The 20,646-nt window shown below is 40.8% G+C and overlaps 2 protein-coding genes across 2 annotated transcripts in view; one reads left to right on the forward strand and one right to left on the reverse strand.

Moving 5' to 3' along the window:
* Positions 1 to 1,067: 1,067 nt before the first annotated feature.
* LOC146461935 (uncharacterized) lies at positions 1,068 to 20,229 on the reverse strand. Its single transcript, XM_085086327.1, has 13 exons — positions 19,990 to 20,229; positions 15,126 to 15,909; positions 14,074 to 14,276; positions 12,950 to 13,434; positions 12,089 to 12,612; positions 10,387 to 11,263; positions 9,514 to 9,765; positions 8,024 to 8,978; positions 7,014 to 7,679; positions 6,569 to 6,729; positions 5,927 to 6,178; positions 5,151 to 5,306; positions 1,068 to 4,036 (listed from the first exon to the last, which is right to left on the reverse strand). The coding sequence occupies exons 1-13, from the start codon at positions 20,030 to 20,032 to the stop codon at positions 3,770 to 3,772; spliced, it is 5,625 nt and encodes a 1,874-aa protein (XP_084942453.1). The 5' UTR covers positions 20,033 to 20,229; the 3' UTR covers positions 1,068 to 3,769.
* A 49-nt stretch (positions 20,230 to 20,278) lies between these two features.
* LOC146461936 (coiled-coil domain-containing protein 180-like) overlaps positions 20,279 to 20,646 on the forward strand; it is a 47,247-nt gene continuing 46,879 nt past the window's right edge. Inside the window, exon 1 of the mRNA XM_085086332.1 lies at positions 20,279 to 20,473. Coding sequence (XP_084942458.1) covers positions 20,399 to 20,473 — 75 coding nt within the window. The 5' untranslated portion in view covers positions 20,279 to 20,398. The remainder of the gene's footprint in view (positions 20,474 to 20,646) is intronic.

Here is a 20,646-nt window from a genome sequence, read left to right on the forward strand (position 1 = left end):
TGGGGTTCTAAGCCTTTTGTTGTCCTCCAAACTAATTAGGAATGGGTTAAAGAGTAAGTATCATGGGGTTTTGGAATCTTTTGTTAAAAATGATGAAATAAGGCCGTCAATCAGCTGCCAAATAATTCTAGAATGACAAGAGGAAATAAATCAACTCAATTCTTGAAAGGAACAACTCGTGATCTGTTCTAACGCATTTTGGAAACAAAAATTAAAAAAACATTAGCCTAACAGTTTTCAAGTTCCAATCCACATCGGCCAGAGGCACTAATCGACAGCTTTATTGCCCTGGGGTCAGTGATAATTTATAACAAACTTGACAATTATTTCTTTGTTTCTGCTGACAGACATTTTTCGGTTTTGAAATGACAGCAAATTTGCGTGATACTTCCCCTTTTAGCTTTCACGTCGTCATCTTGCATCATATCTTGCCAGATGTCGTTCATCTTTACAGTAGTTCACTGGCATCTCTCGAGCTTGGAGGTGTGAGGACGAGAAAAAGAGGATGTTATTTTTAGAGCGGATTTCAATAGACCCTTCTCCAAAATGGCGGCAACAGATTTGAATGAGTTAAAATCGAACTGAATTAAAAACTGATACCAGCACTGGAAAGAGCACTTTTACTTTAGTAACCTTGCAAAGTTTCAGCATATTAGATGTTATATCAGCTTAGGAAATGTAAGATGAAATTTGACAAATTTACAGACGTTTGTATGACTGGGGGTATACTGCATACCCCCAGTCATACAAACGTCTGTAAATTTTACATTTTTCAACTTATATTTTCTCAGCTGATATTACACCTGATATGCTGAAACTTTGCAGGGTTACTAAAGTAAAAGTGCTCTTTCTAGTGCTGGTATACGTTTTTAATTTTAACTTATTTGAATTTTCGGCCGCCATTTTGGAGAAGGGTCTATTGAATTTCGTAAAACCAAAACCAAGGCAATATTACTCTGACCAATCACAACGGACATCAACAGCGCAATGGACCAATCAGAACTCGAAGAAAATTCGTCAGTGTAACTGGCGCCAAAGGCGGGAAAACGCGTGCGATCAAGTCACGATTGTTTTTTTTAACTCAATCTTTATTCACACACGGCCAAAAATTTCATCAGGGCGATACAATATAAAACTACACGATCAACTATCAAAAACAAAATCTATAAATTTATAAAAATTCTAATCCTAAACAATAGTACTAAAACCCAAAGAAGACTAGACCTGCTCTCTATGAATGCCATGTCTCAACTTACCTAAAATGGACATTAAGCAGTTGCAGGGTATAGGCTGTTCCAAAGAGCTGCACCGCTTTAGCTAAATTAAAGCTATTTTTCAAGTAATTTGTTCGTGGAAAAGGAACAACCAAGAAGGAGTATTGGCCAACACTGGTGCAATATTTAGCTGAGCCGCTGATCAACGTGCGCTAAAATGATAGGCCTTGACGAAATGATACAAATGGCCAGCGAATCAGAGAATTTATTCTCCAATAAATTAAAGGGGAAGTATCATGGGGTTTTTGGTATCTTTTGTTGAAAACCAAAGCGGTTAACGCCAAAACTCGCCCAACGTGCGCGCTGGTAGCCGGTTTGGGCCCATTATCCCCTTTTGTTTGTCTGTCTCGCATCATTAATGGGGTTTGAAATTCGCGCGGAGCACGGACAAAAGCCCCGGATGTGTCGCCGCATTCTGGGCGATGAAGACCTTCAATCAGCTGCCAAATAATTCTAGATTGACGAGAGGAAAGAAATCAACTCAATTCTTGAAAGGAACAACTCGTGATATGTTCTAGCGCATTTTGGAAACAAAAGTGCGAGAACTTGAAAAACATTAGCCTAACATTTTTCAAGTTTCAATCCATACCAGCCTACTCTGTCTCTGCATGGCCAGAGGCACTAATCGACAGTTGTATTGCACTGGGGTGACAATTTATAATAAACTTAACATTTTTTTTCTTTTGTTTCTGCTGACAGGCAAACATTTTTGGGTTTTGAAATGACAGCAAATTTGCGTGATACTTCCCCTTTAAGAACCTATGATTTTCCAACTGAGCGTTAGCCCTCGTTAGGAAATGGGAAACTACACGAGGCAAGCAAAGAAAAATTCTTAGCACTCGGTGGGAATCGAACCCACGACCTTTGAATTAAATCAATCGTTGCTCTACTGTCTGCTGAGTTTATTCTCTGATTCACTATTTGTGTCATTAGTGCTGTGTGGCAAAGCATTTATTGCACCCTTAACAAAAACAAAAGTTACATGAAATAAGAATTCTGATAAGGAAATTAAAAACATTTTCTTAACATCTCCATAAGCATCAATTATAGATATGAATTATTTGGCGAAGGCTAATCTATGATTAACCTGGCATTTTACTGATTTTATTCAAAAATAGCCTGCAGCGTCCGTCTTCTCTAACAACTTTCAATGACATGGAAACTTTAAAATGTTTGTGCAGATGGCTATGCACCTATGTTTGAAACAAATTTGGAACTGAATTATTGGCTTTAGGTTTTCTTTTCTAGTTAATCTGGAAGGTGTTATTTTAAAAAATAAAACCGTGGGTTTCAGAACACATTAAACTCAATTTACAGGCTCGAAGACATGTTTCAACAGATATGACTTCTGTCATCTTCAGTTCTTTAAACTGTTACATTTGCATCGTGTTTTCCTTAAGAATTACTGTGAATTACAGGATGCTAATAAATTTTTAATTGCTACAAGGAACTTTCCGGAGGAATCCGTTATCATCAACAAAGTGTTGCCTATTTGATGCGAAGTATTGTAATGCCTAAGGAAATTACGGGGAGCCTGTTCACCAGAAATGGCTAAAGGGCAAAGCGTAAGAACGCTCCCAAAACGTTTTAATTAAAGTCCAGTACAATCACTTTTTATCCTGGCCATTTTCCGAAGCACACTTGCGAATACTTTCAATGTATTATTCTAGCGGCAAAACTGAACTGTTGTTGTTTTGTTGATTGGAATTTCAAAGTGATGCGAAAAATAGTTGACGTCGTAGCTCCTACGGTAACATTTCTGAGAACAGCCACTGGCTCAGTTGATTCTTCGATATAAGGAATTTCCACAGGTAAATAATAACGGTATTTTGTTTGGAAGCTGGCAACACTTATGCTATGACTGGAAGGTTGCCGAATCGCAAACATCTACTAAAACACAATGAAATTCTAAGTTGACTTGTTGCGGTACAGACTTCGCACAGCAGTTACATGTAATTACTTAGAAATGTCCGTATGTAGTTTCCATACGGTATCAAAGGTTGAGGGACTTGGGATCTACTAGTTTACACACGACTCCAACACTCCCTAGAATTACGGCAAGTACGCAGATACTAAATGGTAGATCGAGCCCGTTTTGTAATTGGAAAGTATATACACGATTCTCTGAATTTTTTGGCAAAAGCGACCTACATAAATGTCGTTGTTTTTCAATTGCAATCAGATGGGTCTTCTACTGAGACAATGGAGGGATTTAGAATTCAATCGCGTTTACAGCAAACTTCAAACGCCGTAGGATTCGCGTTTACGTTTCTTGACTAGGACTGACATTTCATGCTAACATAAAATTACTCAACTTTACTGAGAAACTGGAAACAGCGAGCGGTAAATGAAGGGTAAACGTGGTCACGTGGTCATTTCTGCCGTAAATGTAATTCTAATTTCTCTAATTAAGAAGTGCGTTCACGTTTTAGAAGCGAAATTAACTTTCTCGTAATCTGGAAGATCCACATGATTTCTTGGGTTTTAAAGACATTCTAAGGCATAACCTTCATGGATGTGGTATTTTTGCTGTACATGCTGTGTTTTTCACACACCCAAATGGCTCCAATTCCATCGCGCGGTTCTTGCCGTAAGCCCCCGAAGTCATCCTTGGCTCCTAGCTCGCGCAGATGTTTTCGCAGATATGAGTAGCTTTCGCCGCCCACTTGGTATCCGACTCCTACATCAGAGAGCTCACTGAGACCCTTGGGTTCGTGAATGGAGCCTGCACTATCCTGAACTCCCTTCAGAAAGTCGTCCATCTGTGTTTTTGATAATGAAATTAATCGTTTCGTCAGCATATTTCAATGATAACGTAATCCCTTTTCGTATTCCATAACATGCGTCTAACGCCGAAAAAACAAAACAAAAAAACAAAACAAAACAAAAAGAACACAAAGTTAACCGATAAAAACAAACAAACAAACAAACAAACAAACAAACAAACAACCAAACAGACAGACAGCAAAAGTAGCGCCTTTAAATTCTAGAGGATATTCCTTGAATTTAATTTGGACCCTGGATTTTTAAAACAAATTGCTTCTCAGCTTACATTTGCATTTTTCCGACCAATATTTCCCCCTGGTCTGGCTTTGATTATGGACAAGTGCTCACCATCTTTAGTATTTTACTGATGTCAGTCGATCTACTATTTGCTTGTTTTGTGAATTGTTTTCAAGAGAGGTGTATGCCTACAGACAGCCGCGTTTTAAAGAGATGGCGTAATATATATAACCACATCGCTGGACATCGCTTTTTTGGCGGCGCTAGAAGATGTCCGATGTCGGTCGTTCGAGATTACGATGGAGGAATAAATAGACAGCTTGGCCGGAGAGGGTGGCGTCATCCAAGGAGCACCAGGAATTTTGGAATTTTTGCACTCATCCAGTAGTCACCCAACCCTCCATATATAGTCACCCTTACCTTACCATGAAGTATATGCCCATCCACCATTCAATACAATTTAACCCCATATAGTCACCCAACCCTCCATATATAGTCACCCTTACCTTACCATGAGGTATCTGCCCATCCACCATTCAATACAATTCGTTGTGGACGAGAGGTTTTGAGCATTTCATTGTGTCGGCGGCTTTTCTCGCTATATAAATTGTTTCATTCATTGATGTTGCAGCAGAAAAAACGACCATTAAATTGTCTTTTGGTTGTTCTTGCATAGCGAAATCAGCAAGATCTAGCGATATTTCTTGGTTGTTTTTGATAAAACAATTATTCCACTCACGCTTGTTGGATATGAGATGATTAGAACCAACTCGGTGCGCTATCTAGCGTTTCATATCCAACGCGTGCTCGTGGAATAATTGTTAAGTATACACACCCCTTCGCTTATCAAAACTCAGAGTATATCGTACCAACCTCCTTGAAGACTTTCGTCCATGGAACAGCACACAGCAAAGCCCCGCTCAAACCAACAACGCCTAACACTTCAGCGATGGTTTTTTCAACATTCTTCACATTAAACATACCCACTCCAATGGCTAAGGAAAAGACTGAGCAGCTGGAAAGGAGAAGCTGAAATGGAATGATTAAAAGAGTGAGGTACTAACCGGAATCAAACAACCACGAGAATTGAAATAAGATACGAGTAGATGCAAATGTGTACGTACTTAGACAACAAACAATGACTAGTTGTACTGCTAGTTCAAACTCTGCTGGGACTTGCGTGGTAGCTTATAAAAGTCCACAAAAGTAGGCGTTGCTTTCTTTCGCTGGCGGATGCAGCTAAACAGTGCGGACAATTTCGTTAATGGTTTGAGCCCAGGGGTCTTATCATATGTCGGTAATAATGTATGAACGTTCGGGTGAGTGTAGTGCTGAGGATAAGTGTCGCCGGTGGCATTGATTGACACTTTGACAACCAGAGGGAAAGTCACCATCAGAGTCAAACTGAGTGAAGTTCGCCGTACGGAGTACAGCCAACGAATCAACTCTGGAAAACCGGTTTACAAAGTTAAAAACTTAGAACTAAACCACTACAAAAAAACGTATTGCACTGTACAAAAGATGTCTTGACCGAGTCACAAGTCGACGCAAGATTGCATTTTGGTACACTCGAGACTCCACGGGAAAGAGAAGCAACTTCATGTACATACGTGAAATGTGAACGATGAAAGAGATGTGAATACGTATACCTGAAGGGTAAACCGCAACATTCCTGCACTTTCCTTGACGAGGTCGTTAGCTATACTTTTTTCAAGTCTGTAACCTTTGTGCTTGCTGCAGTCAAGAAAGTGTACTCCAGTTCCATCTCCATTTCCTTCACAAAGGAGAAACAGGCGAAACTTTGGCTGACCAAACGTCAAGAGCCTTTTAATGGCATTACTCTTCAAAACGGAGTCTCTCTGGAACTCTGGTAGAATGCATACGGTGCGTGGCACATCGTACTAAAAGACATGAAAGGTGTAAAAATGGCAAAAAATGGCATTTCAGGAAGAAGAAAACAATCTATTTCAAAAACTAACCATCCAACTAATTTATGTAACCGTGTAGACTGTTTCCTATAATGTTACAATTTAAGGGCTCATTACGTTTCATTCATTAACTGCAGTATTGGTCGAGTACGAACATTGCACAAAGTTTGCACGTAATTTGTATTTTAGCTCAGCAATGCCGTACCCAGCAACCTTTTTAGCGGTTAACATTTTCGTTTCTCGACCGCTTATGAAGGAAAACTACGGTTCTGGATACATGACTGGCTTCATGGGATAACCATGTATGCCTAAGAATATGAAATGGATTCGCAGCAATGGTTAAAAGTTTAAAAATGGACGTACATTTTTCATATCCGCAAAAACCTTGGTCATATTCTGAAACATTCCTTTGATCTCCTTCAAAAGTTTCGCTCCTTGCCTGTCTTCTCTGTCACCAAAGTACCGCATTAGCGGGCGTAGTAACTTGTCTGATTGGGAGATGTCAGGTTTGGAGTGCGGGCTCCCTGTAGCAATAAACAAAACGTAACACATGAGACAAAACTATCATTCAGGCCGTTGAGAAAAGACTGCATATTGTTTCCTTCCCCAGATGTTTTTTGCTTGTTTTGGTTGTATCACCAACAACTGAAGTGAGTTTTTCAAGTATAACATGAATAATTAATGGTTCGTTTTAAATGTGCCATATACTGAAATTGAATATCTTTCTTTTACCTGCTGCTTTTTGTTGACCTGCCTAGCAACAAACAAGAAATTCATGCATATTTGGCAACCAAATATTCTTACAAACCTGGTTGTAGGTGACTGTGGAAGGGTTTCCAGTTTAGCTCTACAGCAGCTCGAGTTTCTTTGAAACCATTCAGTAAATCACCAACTGACAACTTGTTTCCATAACATCTCCCACAAGTACGTTCAAAATCACCTTCTGTTGCTGCTTCTTGCACATCGGTCAAATCAATATAGTACTGTCGACAGACACTGCATGATGTCTTTACATTAACCTTACATGATGTATCAAGTTTTTCGCAAACAGTGGGAAGGAATCCCACGGTGGCCGCTGCGACGGCCGCTGCACCTTTGCTGCAAATGTCTTGGTTGTTGGCTCGCACAATTAATCGTACCTCTGCCACAGTTTTGTTGACCACACAGGGACCACAATCAATACGAGACTGGTATTGATCGTTGTGTATCACTAAAGAATACCTCCCAAGGGAGACAGCATTGAATTCTTGCAGAACAATCGCAGCGAGGTTTTGGAACATTGAATGAAGGTGATATGGTTGGACGGTCAAAATCAAATGCCTATAAATCGTGTATCTTGACCCATCCACCGAAGACCAGCTCTCTTCGGGTATCGAAGACAGGAAAGGGACAATGGCAATTGTGCTCTGATCCATCCTCTCCAACGCCAGGCGCTTTGAAATCAGTAAGTTAACAACGTGTCGTTGTGCCGTATCTGTGGACGTACAATAAAAAGAAAACGAAAGCGTACAACAAACCAACTGTGCTTTGAGAGATGAAATTCGAGTGAAGACGTTTAAGGTGTGACTATAATCAAATTTCATCTTTGTATTCATTAGAGGGTGTAAATGACCAAAGGCTATATTGAACAACAACAACAACAATAACAACAACAACAACAACAACAACAACAACAACAACAAAAGACCTTCATTAAGTGAATCATCATTCTTATCATATTAAAAGGTATTATTATCGTAAATTCACAACAGATCTAAATCAAACGATTCTCTAATTAAGTCACGTCGGTCGAGAATTTAGATAACCAGTTTATCATACCCAAGATGTTCCTGTCTACTGTTCCAGAATGGCTGGATTTGTGAATTTCAGCAAGCTGCCTTGCAAGCCAGTAGGGTTGCAAAACCATCACGAGGGTCTCGTCTCTTATTACCAGACCTATGCCGATCATCTCAAGGTGTTCCGCTGCTTCTCTGCACAGCGACTCTCTGTGGATGCCGCACTCTCCAGCAAGGCACTTGAAGGTGGCCTCGTCAAGAATATCAACTCCAGCTTTCTTCTTCTGGACGACTCTGGAAACCAGACTGTCAAATCGGTGCCACACGAGTCTTTGACAACTGGTCGTTTCATGTACCACCAACAGAACGTCATCCAAGAGTTTGCCTGGGTCATCATTGAAGGTGGTCCCAGCAAAAATGGATCGTTTTAACTGTGGATTTACTTTCTGAAACGGCTTTAAATCGATCTCATTGGCGTGCGATGCACTGAGGTTTACACCAAGAAGGATCACATCAGATGAACGAGCAAACAGGTGGAGCTGATGAAGCCAAAAGTTAAGATTCTCCTCAGCAAGACTGCCACATTTGGCGTCCCAGACATAGACGTAGATTCCGCCGTCGGTCATCGAGGCCAGCTGCAGTGCTTCATGTGTCAGCAAATCATCCGTGATGCTGGGGACTCCCCATAACTCAATTCCTTGATCTCTGGCATTGATGGCCTGCTGGAGTACACCACCCACGGCCCTCATACACTCCATATCAGAGCCTATCAGAGACAGCTTACACGTTGTCATCATAACACCTCTCTCTGCGTTCACTTTGAATGGGCTTCCAAGGACGTTCTCACCATTTCTTGTTATGGAGAATTTGAAGGACCCTTCGGAATGGAAAACGACTGAAGCAACGTAAGCCCCGTCAGTAGCTTCTGACTTCTTTATGGTACCTTTCGAGTGGACTTGGCTTTGGTCTTGGAAGTTAAATGTCTCAGCGCGAAACTCCTGTACATAAAATACAGAAAATATGATTGAGTGTATATGAGGCCAGCCGGCACGACAGTGGCAAGAACCTTAGGACATGCAAGCAACAGACCTGCAGTTGTAACGTTCATGACGAAGTTTCTAGGGTATGGTAAGTTACGGCCTTAAACTTCTAGCGTTATGTTAATGAAGTAAATTCTAGGGTATAATGAGTTACGGGCTTCATGGTGGGGTTCTGTAATTGCTGATTTGACAAAACGTGCATACCAGGCGGCTATGTTGTAGATCCAAAGAAGTGGAGAAAAGCCATAGAAGGCATAGAAAGGAATAAAGGTTTCAGGCCCGAAATAATAATGAGCAATTGTTAGTAAAGCAAATTAGAAGTCCAAAACGTACAAGTGATTCTTTACCTAAAGTATATAGTTACATAATGGCCACAATTGTAGGGAAGAGAAATAAAAAATTCGTACGGATACGTATACATAACAAGGCCTTTTTGCCTAATGGAAATGTCGTTAGCTTTGTATATCATGATCAAGACTAAACGTGTTCCTACCATACATGAAGTACCATTAATGTTTCCATCCCTTGGGATAATCGCAATTTCCAACGGTCTACCAACAACAGCAAGGCGATCTGCTACTCCAGCATCACTTGTTATTTCCACCTTATAGTTTGCTGGAGCGAAAGAACCATTTTTCTCTTGCTGAGGTCCAAAGTCAAAAGGTGCTGTTGGTGAAGGTATGGTCAATTGCTTTCCCTTTATCTTTTCTGTTCTTGGAAAATCAAGCTGGCCCCAGAAATAAACCTAAGGTAGACCGGTGAAAACAACATTTGTTAGGTTTCCAACATTTCTTTTTACAGAAACGTCCTATCAATTCGTCGGCCGCGCTTGTGACATATAACGAAAGCCCCCTATGCTCAGTGGAAACGCCACAAATAATTCACCCTTCATTTCATCACGCCGGGCGGTAAGTTCTCAAGGAAACAATTCCATTTAATTTAGAATTTAACAACCTTTTTGCTGCTTTCGGAGTGTTAGTTAATTTTGAGAGTTGTGATCTCTGGGGGAGCAAAAGCACGTGTCGTGCACAGGCCTATTTATCCGTGTTACACAGTGACAAATTAGACTTGACACTCATAGAAATACTTTTCATTTTCATTCAAAAAGGCAAACAATAGAGCTATTTCCAGTTTCTATTTCTCTATTTCTAGTTCTATTGGAAGAAATCAGTCCTAAATCATGTGAAGACTTGGCAGTGTTCACACAATTAGTTACCCAGAGATAATATGTTGTAATCTTAAATTTGTTTACATTTTCAGGAGTTTGTGTTGAGAGGTAAGGATCGTGCGTGCTCTGATTTAATTGTATGCAAAACTAGAATTTGCTAGTGCCAGTGCCAAAATCAACTAAAGAAACTGCACTTGCCTTTCCGCTTTCAGTGACAACAGAAGTGCTTGCCCAGCCACAACATACATTCTTCACTCTGTCGAACTCTGTTAACGGCACTGCCTGGAACGCCTGAACACTTTCAAAGGTACCACTACCCAACTGGCCCGAGCGACCATCCCCGCACGTAAACACTGTTCCTTCGGCTGATAGAGCTGCAAAGTGGTTAGCTCCACAGGCAATCTGCACGATTACTTCACTGTTCAGTTCCTTGTGATGCATAACATGTCCACCGACCACTGGGGACCAACTGTACACATCACCGATCCTGGAACAGAAGAGGAATGTGCTGAGACTCGCCTCAATTGCCACAACACTTCCACGAAATGATGGTATAGCTATAAACTCCACTGGCGGTAGGTTGCCAGGGTCGGGTGGATCTTTCAGCTTGGAGAACAAAGCATGTACGGCGTCATCCGGAACGGTCTTTCCTTCTGGAAGAGGATGCAGGAACTGAGACACCCACGAGCCGAGGTCTGCATAGTAGGCGTTACCTTGTTCATCTATACTGACTAAAACAGACTCCACTGAGCAAAGTGTTGTCAGGTTTGCCTTGGTAACACTGATCATTGGTGTGGTATCATCGGCAGCTTGGCAATCAGAATCAGGTTTGACACCAGCGCAAAACAACAAACTGTTGTCGCTTGTTAAGGCAACAACAAGCTCAACAAATGACTCTCCTGACTGTATATTACATGTGGTGACATCATTTATGTGGAAGTCCTTCTTGTTACTTAGGTCCGTAGGAACTGGGTCCTCAAGCTTTGATCCATAGTGGCATTTACCCCACACTACCACGTCACCCTCTTTCGTTAAAACCATTGTACAGTCTTCGTTACAGCAAAGCTCCTTCGCTCTAGGGTAAAAATAAAGCGATAATGTCACAAAATAAATTGCAGAATGCTCCTTGATCAGGCAAAATTAAGAAGGTATTTGGCAGTATGGCATAAAATAATAAAAATAATGAGTGCTTATTAAGAACTCAGTACAGCCTATAAGGCTAAATTACGGAGTTACAATACAAACTAAAATGAGTAAATAAGGGTTTTCAGCGCAAGAAGGTTTAAAAATGCCATTATCAAAAAGGTGTTTATCGACATTAACACGCTCGTCCAGCTGTGCAGCATGGCGCATGCAGTCTAACGGACAAGCCGGGAGCAACACTGCGGTCAACAAATTAAGGTGCGTTTGAATAAACGCAACAACAAACACGATTTTCTTTTCAAACATGATCATAGTCATCTGCATAGAATAAAATACACAAACAGTAGCTTTACTTGTACCAGAAGACAGTAATCGTCTCGTTTTTTAGAGGTTTAGAGATTCAACCGACAACAGATCAAAGTTGCTTGTTTCTTCTTGGACGATAGGGCGTGGGACGAACTAATAGTTCTATTTTATTCTATGGTGCAGAATCTATTATTTGACCCAGGAGACACAATCTTCTGTTCTAAACTTTATGAATTAACCTTATCTCAACAGCCCGTCTTAAAGCAAACGTACTTGGCAGTGCACACACAATAATTGTTGTAAAACGGAGATCCACTACCAAATTCCTCATGCTCATTGCTCTTAGCTACTGATCCCGCATTTGTATCTGACATTCTTCTCCTGAAAATATGAAAACCAATAGCAGCCAATACCACAGAGCATAGAGGAAGACTATTTAGTATTTACAAACCTAATTTCATCTCCCGCAGCATTCTTTCCGAGGAAGACCTTACGGGGCACATCACTGTCTCCTGAAGCAGTGAAGAAACCAAGTTGTCCAAAAGCATTACTACCACACGTGTACACTTCTCCATCCTTCGTTAGAAATGCAGTGTGTTTCCCACCTGCCGACACCTGAGTGACAACCTTGCTTGCGTAATAAAGTTCCTTGATGCACCCTGGAGTAAAGAAATTTCGACGATTACCCATGCCAAGCCGGCCATGCGAACCTTTTCCCCACGCATACGGGATTCCCGAGTACCGCACTACACCGTCACCTGCGAGGACTGTGTGACGACTGCCACAAGACACGGATGTTACAGTGACCAGTTTAATGTTGCCTATACCTCCCATTGTTTTAGGTGTTGCAACAAACCGAGTAAGTTGTTCATCAGCACACTCTAGTCCCCAATGGTACAACGAACCGCGGTTGGTTATGGCAGCAGCATGGTCACTTCCAGCGGCAATAGTGTGTATGTTCTTCAACTCTTCAATCTGTTTGGCACAAATAAGAAAAGAGATCTGAATAGGCCTTACTTTATTGTACTACAGATAAAACGAGCGATATTTTACAAATAACTTAGCAATGAAAAATGGCCGATTTGGAGGTATGACGTTGTTGTATGCGTCATGCTGACGGTAAGCCTGCAAACGTTTTCGTGCACATGTTAAATTTTATCGGATTTTTAAAATCCTGTCACAATCGTAGCCGTGGGTAATGATTAATGACAAAAGTTTTGTTGCATGACGCGAGAAGCGCATACGACAGTTGTTAGCAAAATTTGTACCGTCTAAATCGGACTTCACATAACCCTAAAAATAACGCACGTACCAGTGCTGGCAATGGTTTGTCTTCTTCATCACCGTGACCCAACTTTCCAAATGCTCCCGATCCGCAAGAATACACCAGTCCTTCCATGGTCAACATCAAAGTAAAATCTACACCACAAGCCACCTGCTTGATCTGACAGTTGATTGACATTACAGGGGTAGGCAAAGAAGGATCCAAATTTGAAATAAGGTGTTGCTCCAAACCAAGAGCTCCGTTTTCTCCATGCCCCCAAGTGGAAACATTCACTTCCTTGTCGCTCACAACAAGAGCTGCATGACTGCAAGACATGCTCACTGATGACACCCGCCCAGAAACAGGTGTGGGTTTACAATGAAAATTGTTCTGAACAATGAGCTGTTCCGAAGACGTTGTCCTACTCATTTTGTCGAATACCGAGTTTAAGCCGACCTCTGAAAGACTGTCGTCTTCGGTTTGGAGCAGCATGTAAAATAATCCGTGGTTCCTTTCACAGCCAAACTTGTCACCTAAAACACGGCCGAATGATACATTAGTTTAGGGAACTGTAACTATATTCAGAAGAAACGTTGTGTCTATCCTTCAGGAAGACGAAGTTGTGCGTTGTATATTTTAATTGGAAGTGTTAGCTTATTTTGGCATTCCTCATAAGATACATCATGCAAAAAGCTAGAAACAAAAGGAACTTGACAAATAATGAAGCCACTTGGCGATTTGTATCAGTGAGTCATGATCAACTAACACGGACAGCGTTGTAAGGAGTTTTTTTGTTCGGTTTTGTTAGATCGAGCAAATGCTATTGAAACGCATACATTGCAACGACTTAAGTCTATAGATGGTTTGCGTCTGCGGAAAAGTTAAAGTTGGTTCAACTTCTTTCGCGGACGTTTGCTATATTTTGCTTTACGCACGCAACATTATGCAAAACTATTGCATGGTCGCGTGGAAGTAAGAAAACGACAACGCAAATTAAAAGAAAAGTGTCGATCTTTACGAACCAAACGTAGCCATTAAGTAGGCCAGGATTTCTGGTTGCTATAACCGAAGCGATTCTTAATATTACTAATAACCCCCATTGGGATTTGCAGTCCTGCGCGATAATTTCCTCCTCTACTCCTTTTGATGGTAAAATCAACGCGTTCACTTACGCGCTGAAAACAACATCTTCTTGATGTTTTTAAATTCAGTCCTCGTTGGTTGTCTCCTGATTATTGTGCCATACTTTATAACACCTTCTAAGCCCTCATGCTGCCAAGTGCTTGATGGTGCATTCGCCATCACACAAGACCACAGTGTGTTTCTTGTAATACGTGGTGTCTTCGAGCTCTCCCTCATCACTGCTTCTTTTGAACTAAAAGAATTGTATAAGAACGTGACAAACGATTTGCTAAACATTGTTCGAGAGAGGGGGTGGCAAGGGAGGGGGGGGGGGGGGGGTGGTGCCACCGGATCACGATATCAGTTCACCGTCTCCCGCTCTCTAAGCTTTGCGATGTTAATGTGGCTCGGGCGGACAAGCAACAAATGGAGGCGTTTTCACCTCCAATAGCCCTTTATAGAGTTCCTGACCTGTCTTTGAGTGGAAGCGCGGCAGAAGTTGACTTTGTTTCGATACAATCCTCAGTGCTTTTGATATGTTAACAATAAGACAGTAAAAACAAACTAGCTAACATAAGATCATACAAAAGCCGTTAGATTTAATCAAAACAAAGTCAACTCCAAGTTCGCTTTCATCACTGGGCACACAATATTATTGTAAAAGAGACAAATTTGTATGAAATTGGAAACTAGGCTGGTCACTTTTTAGTCCAGAATCACTTCCCTCAATTTTTTTTCTGAAATACTTGTACATGGTATCGTAAGTTTAAAATTTGTAAAATTCCATTGGCATCAGCCTGACGGGTTTCCCTCAAACAAACATTGAGTCACTGTATTTTGTGTAATCTTTGCCCCATTTTAAAAGCGACTGAGCTGTCAATTACATTTTATAGTGCACACTTTATCGTGGCAATCGCGCCTTAATATAGAATGATGCATTATTGTCACATGGAATAGGGTCGAGCGTCCGGATTGTCCACGAGGAAACACACACCTCGGTCGAAGAGAACTTTGGGTCATAGGAATTCGATTTCATTGACCTACGATTAAGACGTTTTATCAAGGAAGTTATTGCAAATTTGCAAAATTGGATAGAACTTACCGTTTTTTGAACTGTGTTCCCCACTTGAACGTCCTATTCTGTCCCATCATAGTTAGGCAGTGATGGGAAAGAAGGATGTCTGAAATCTCCTCTCCATCAGTATCCAGAAGGACAGGATCAGGGTATCTAACAAGAGCTCCCTTTTCAAGGAACACATCATCCAACATGTAGGCGCCATCTAAGTCTCCAGCTCTACCATCTTGGAAATCACTTTTTCCCGTTTCTGGCTTTTCACTGGATTGGTGGGGTATTTTACTGGCATTGTCAGCAATTCTGGTGAACAGTTCATGGGTGTTAAACGATTTTGGTGCTGATGTGATCCACATCTCTGCTCCAATTTCCTCAGCAAAAGATGTCGCCTCCGTCTGCAACGCAACGCTGTCTTGGGCTACATCCGTCTTAGTACCGACGACGAACTTTGCAACTTTAGACGCGTCGCCTGTATATGCTTGCGTGAAAGCTTCATACCAGTGAATAAGCCTCTTGAAGCTTTTAGGCTCGTCAAGGGCAAACACGAAGACAACACAATGCAATTTTCTCAAGTAAAGATTGACGAGTGGGGTAAATTCCTGCCTTCCAGAGGTATCTGTAATGAGTAGCTCACGGCCATCTGTAAAGTCACAGTGTGTTATCCAAGCCCCTGTTGTTGGTTTGTACTCTTTGGAAAAATCGCATGACTCTACGTCGTTTTTAAGGGCCTTTACAAGGGATGTCTTGCCAACTCTTGCATCGCCAAGAAGAACAACTTTGAACCACTGACTTAGGGCACAATGCGACATCCCTCCTGAAAACGTTAGAAAAAGTATCACCCACTAAGATTCAATGGATAGTTGTCAGTTTCCTTTTGCTTTCAATTTCTGAACAAATTTCCTATGTTCCTCTCTTATTCAATACACGTTAGTTACCCTAGAGTTGAATGTCAGCGCGCGAGAAATTGAATGGTCGCCAGCCTCTTTCTAAACAATCACGGAGGGGGCTAGTCCGTTTTAGGGGAGGCGTTCAAAACCTCTTTCAGACTAAAAAAACACCTTAAAAAGTCCAACAAATGGTAAGAAATTAATTGCGATATTCTTAGTTTTCGCTCTTACTGTAAGTGTTTCTCAGTTTTAGCATGTATTTTTGCTTGACACATAATTAAGACCTTTAATTGTTTGATTGATTGACTCTGTCTTACTTCTTCAACTGTGCATTCTCTACAGGTATAGTGCCAGACAACTTACGGTGCCTACGTTCTGCGCATCTCGAGATACTTGGGTATCCAATGGGTGGTGCCTACTAATGCAGGGATATTTTTGCGCGGTTTAAAGCTATACTCTTTGTATTTCAAGAGAAAATTGGGGTAACCATGCATTTTTCAGAGATATTTAAGCAACAATAATTCTAAAAAGCTTTTAAAACATAAATATGCATGGGATCATGGCATTTTTTTCGAAGTTGAAGCTTAATTTATCTCTAAAAAATGCGTGGTTACTTAAATTTTCTTTTTGGATTCTAGTAGCCCTTGGTAAGATCTGCTTTTCCAGCATAGTAATAAACTGCGCAAAAATACCGCTGTATAAGTAGGCTTGCCAGTGTACAAGAACGGTAATCGAACCAGTCTAACCAATTATCGGACCATATCATTAATAACTTTCTGTTTTCCACACAATTCTGATATAACATAAAAAGAAAACAAATGGTAGATATTACGCACATCGTATATAACTCGTATACACCTGTACGTACTGGTATGTCACTCGTTTGTACGTGTCCCGAGGCATGGTGGTACCTTTTAGGGTACTGAGCCGAAAATTGTTATAAATAGTGTACAATAAATAGCAAACAGACGGCAAAATTAACTTACTTCGCGCTGGAATTCAGTCCAAAGTTCACCTAAATGGCACACAGAGTGAAGTCCAAAAGCGACCTAATGAGCCTTATCGCAACATATTGACAGTCACAAGTCTTGATTTCCTTTGCGGTAAGATGATGTCACGCAACAATCACACAGTAATCACAAAATTACCATACAGAAATACTCTCTGTCCCGATGAGGGCGAAGTCCTCATCTCCTTTTTGACTTTGTACACGGTCGCCATCTCCTTCAGATGGATAGATTACAGCAATCTTGGTAATGGGTGTCTCATATTTTCCTGCGCGGGTCTTGACGACTTTGTCTACATGCCCAGGAAACACATTAATTACTCGGCCGACATTTCAATTTCCACGAAATGCACCGGAACACAATACACGTCTAATTTGGGGGCTGAGACTAAACCTTCTTAATTTTTGTTTTGGCAATTTAAGCCTGAAAGTTCTTATTTACTAATAAGATGTTCTTAAGTTACCTGTGATAGTATTTCAATAAATCTATGCCGACGTGACCTCAATGTTCTTATAAAAAAGGTTCTTATATACCCGGGGTAGTCAATCGATAATATCGATAATCGATAGCATTCGATAACAATCGATAAAAATCGATTAATTTTTTCGAAATTCGATAAAAATCGATAAAAGATTTCGTTGTGAGTAATCTATAATTATCGATTTTTGAATCAGGGCTATCGATTTTATCGAAACTGAATTATCGTTCCAATTTTCGAAACGGCAACACCAAAAGATATTAAAGGACTCGCAGAGACACTTATAACAACTTCCCTCTTCGTTAAACGATATAAATTGCTTCATCCTTTCTACAAAATTTTAGTATTACTCAGCGTGTGTTGTATTTGAAATCCGATATAGATTCCTGGTTGATTATTCCACTGAGATGTTTTACTCATTTGCTGATGTAACACAATCGCACGCTCGTTGCTCTTTCACCCAGTCTTTCACGTAATCTAAATTCTTCTTGTTCCCCATATTTCTAAGGTTAAAACGTGGTTTAAAAAACAACGGAGCAAAGGGAGAGAAAAATTTAGACGACAACCTTGAAGCCGAGAACCCGGAAAAGGAAAAATAATTTACGTTTGTAATCGAACCCGGTTAATCGAACAATAAAATCAGGAAGAAAATCAAAATGCAGTCTCTTTGGTCTCTTGTACAGTGTTTGTCAACAAATCATTTCATTGCCGCCTTTGAAATCTACATTTAAAGAGTCACAATCAAACGCTCCCTCAACGGAAACAGGATAATTTTTATCGATTCAATAACGATCGATTAATCCGATACAATCGATAATTCGTCGACGTTTGAGTATCGAATTTTATCGACTGACCGATAAAATCGATATCGTTTAAATTCAATTTATCGATTGATATCGATTTATCGAATGATTTTCCGATATCAATTTTTATCGATTGACTTCCCCGGGTTATATAAAAAGGAGTGTAGTCACAGAAACAGTAATTTTTGCTTTTGTTTTTGATGTTGTAGAAAAATGCCCTGAATCTGTAATATTGTAAATTCCCACGCCTGCTATGTCCCCGGCCTCTCACATACACAATGGGAAAGTGAAGGTGATCCTGAATGTGAAAAATCGGTGTGGAAAACAGCGAGAAAACGTTTTTCACTAGATTCGTGGTTTGAGGATGTCTTTAAAACAGTTACAATTATCACTTGCATGCAACAGGTAGCTGCGATGCTGATCTTGCTTGTGTTTCCGAACGAACTCTGAAGACGCGACGCACGTCGTTGATCAAATGTCGAAAATGTCAATTGATCTGCAGGCTGAACCATCAAGTATACACAGTAGTGTTTTCAAAAATTATCTTTGCTTAACAGTTTTATGGGAAGCACTAAACACACCTATCATATCCATAGAACCCGCTATTGACAGCCTGGAAAGTTATTTCTTATATTTTCACCCCTCTCGATGCATGCAAACAAGTCACACTCACAACCCTTCTTGAAAAAAAAAATGTTTGTTAATGCGCGGAATTCCTGCGTCACTTACTGAATTCCTTGAAACGCTGTTTGGTGACTGCTCAACCATTGCAAAGATATATTTCGATTTCTACTTATTTCGAAAGTGTTTGGTGACGTTGGATGACATTTCCAAGCTTAACCAGGTTCGTGGAACTATTTCGTCCGTGCTAGCTGCGAGTGCAGTAGTGTGAAAATGTCGGCCGTCTTGCGCGGAGTTAGACACTGAAGAGAAGGCGGACATTACGAGTGCAGAGCTCTAATCGCTGATGCCGGAGCACAGCAAATGTTCCCTCTCGCGTCTCCAGATGTTTTTGTGGCCTTTCAAATGCATATGTGTGAATAGCTTAATACCCTTTTACCTATTCGGATGTTCTAGCTGAAAATTTTAGTTGCAGAAGGTTTTAGGAAACGGAACTGTCTCATCAGTTCCCCGAATTCAGTTGTTCATAGCCTCAGCGGGAATTTGGGTTAGATGACCAAGCTTATTTCGCATTTTTAACAAGATGTTTGTCGCTCCGAACACAAAACTACATTTTGCCAAAGAATCCTTTAAATTTCTACAACTAAACTTAATTTCTAAGGCGATTTATAATTAGCCTTGCGGACTGATAGTTATATCTACCGAAACGAACCGTTCGAGTGCCGCGGCTGAGTAACTTCAGCTTGCAGGGTCAACTACCTGGCAGCGTCCTTCAATCTTTCTTTCTATACCAAACGAAACAATGAAATATGCTTTGTTTGCAAAGGTAAATGTTGATACCACGATTGAAATCTTTACTTTGAAGAAAAGAATTTCAATAAATACTATAAAGGTAGAGGCTCGGGGTAGGGGGCGGAAGTGGGTGTCATGTTCCTTGCAGACTCGTTGTCTTACGGTTCGAACCGTTCGCTTTGTTCATCATGTCTCCCAGACTTCTTACAATGGGAATCTAGAGCTATATTCAGACATTTGACAGAGAACTGTTTTTGATTAACTTGGGTACCTCAAATTTGAGGCCCATCTTGACCCATCACCTACCAGAATTCCCGACGTCTGCGTCTCCTGAAGCGTGCACAGACATCGGTGATGTCGATGTTGGCAGCAGCGCACAACCATCCGATGCTACAGGCGAGGCTGCGGGTGTTTTGAGCGAGAAATTTCGCTTAGATTTCTGTACTTAACTGCACCTGGATACTGTGCTAATCAAAAGAACAACTTGTAAAACCTTACACCGAGTGCGTCGCCGAATTTTCAGAACCAGCTGTTTCTGTAATATGCAGACGATTTGTGTTGTCATACATGAGTGATCATTAGAACCTTTGTCGTGGATAGACTGGAACCTAACTAAGGTTGCTAACAAACAAACGCTTGAACAAAATGGCGGATTTTGTGAAAGATTAAAATCGCATTTGATTCTTTAGTCTAACAACAAGAATAAGCCCTTACTATGGCTCAAACTGAAGTGACAACACGTCGATTAATACCCGAGGATGAAGTATACCGCCAAGTTTTTGATGCAGAGGTCAGTATTCGAGTTGTTTTAGCGGCAAACTGAACATGGATCTGCAATGATGGAGTTGCAATGATGCAACTTTTGAAGTTCAAGCTCAGTTCATGCAGTGCTACAGTTGTACTACAGCTCTTACGTTTCATATCTGGAAGAAAGGCCGTAAAATATTGGTTAATCTTTTCGTA

The sequence above is a fragment of the Pavona decussata genome, unplaced genomic scaffold, assembly GCF_977016875.1.
Source record: "Pavona decussata unplaced genomic scaffold, jaPavDecu1.1 SCAFFOLD_193, whole genome shotgun sequence".
NCBI lineage: Eukaryota > Metazoa > Cnidaria > Anthozoa > Scleractinia > Agariciidae > Pavona > Pavona decussata.

What these genes read in the sequence shown, in the direction of transcription:
- LOC146461935 (XM_085086327.1), bottom strand. Translation starts at nt 20,032, where the DNA reads ATGTCTGTGCACGCTTCAGGAGACGCAGACGTCGGGAATTCTG. An exon ending in GAAGATGTTGTTTTCAGCGC is followed by an intron (nt 13,435 to 14,073) that starts GTAAGTGAACGC and finishes GCCGTGTTTTAG; the next exon opens with GTGACAAGTTTGGCTGTGAA. An exon ending in ACAAACCATTGCCAGCACTG is followed by an intron (nt 12,613 to 12,949) that starts GTACGTGCGTTA and finishes TGTGCCAAACAG; the next exon opens with ATTGAAGAGTTGAAGAACAT.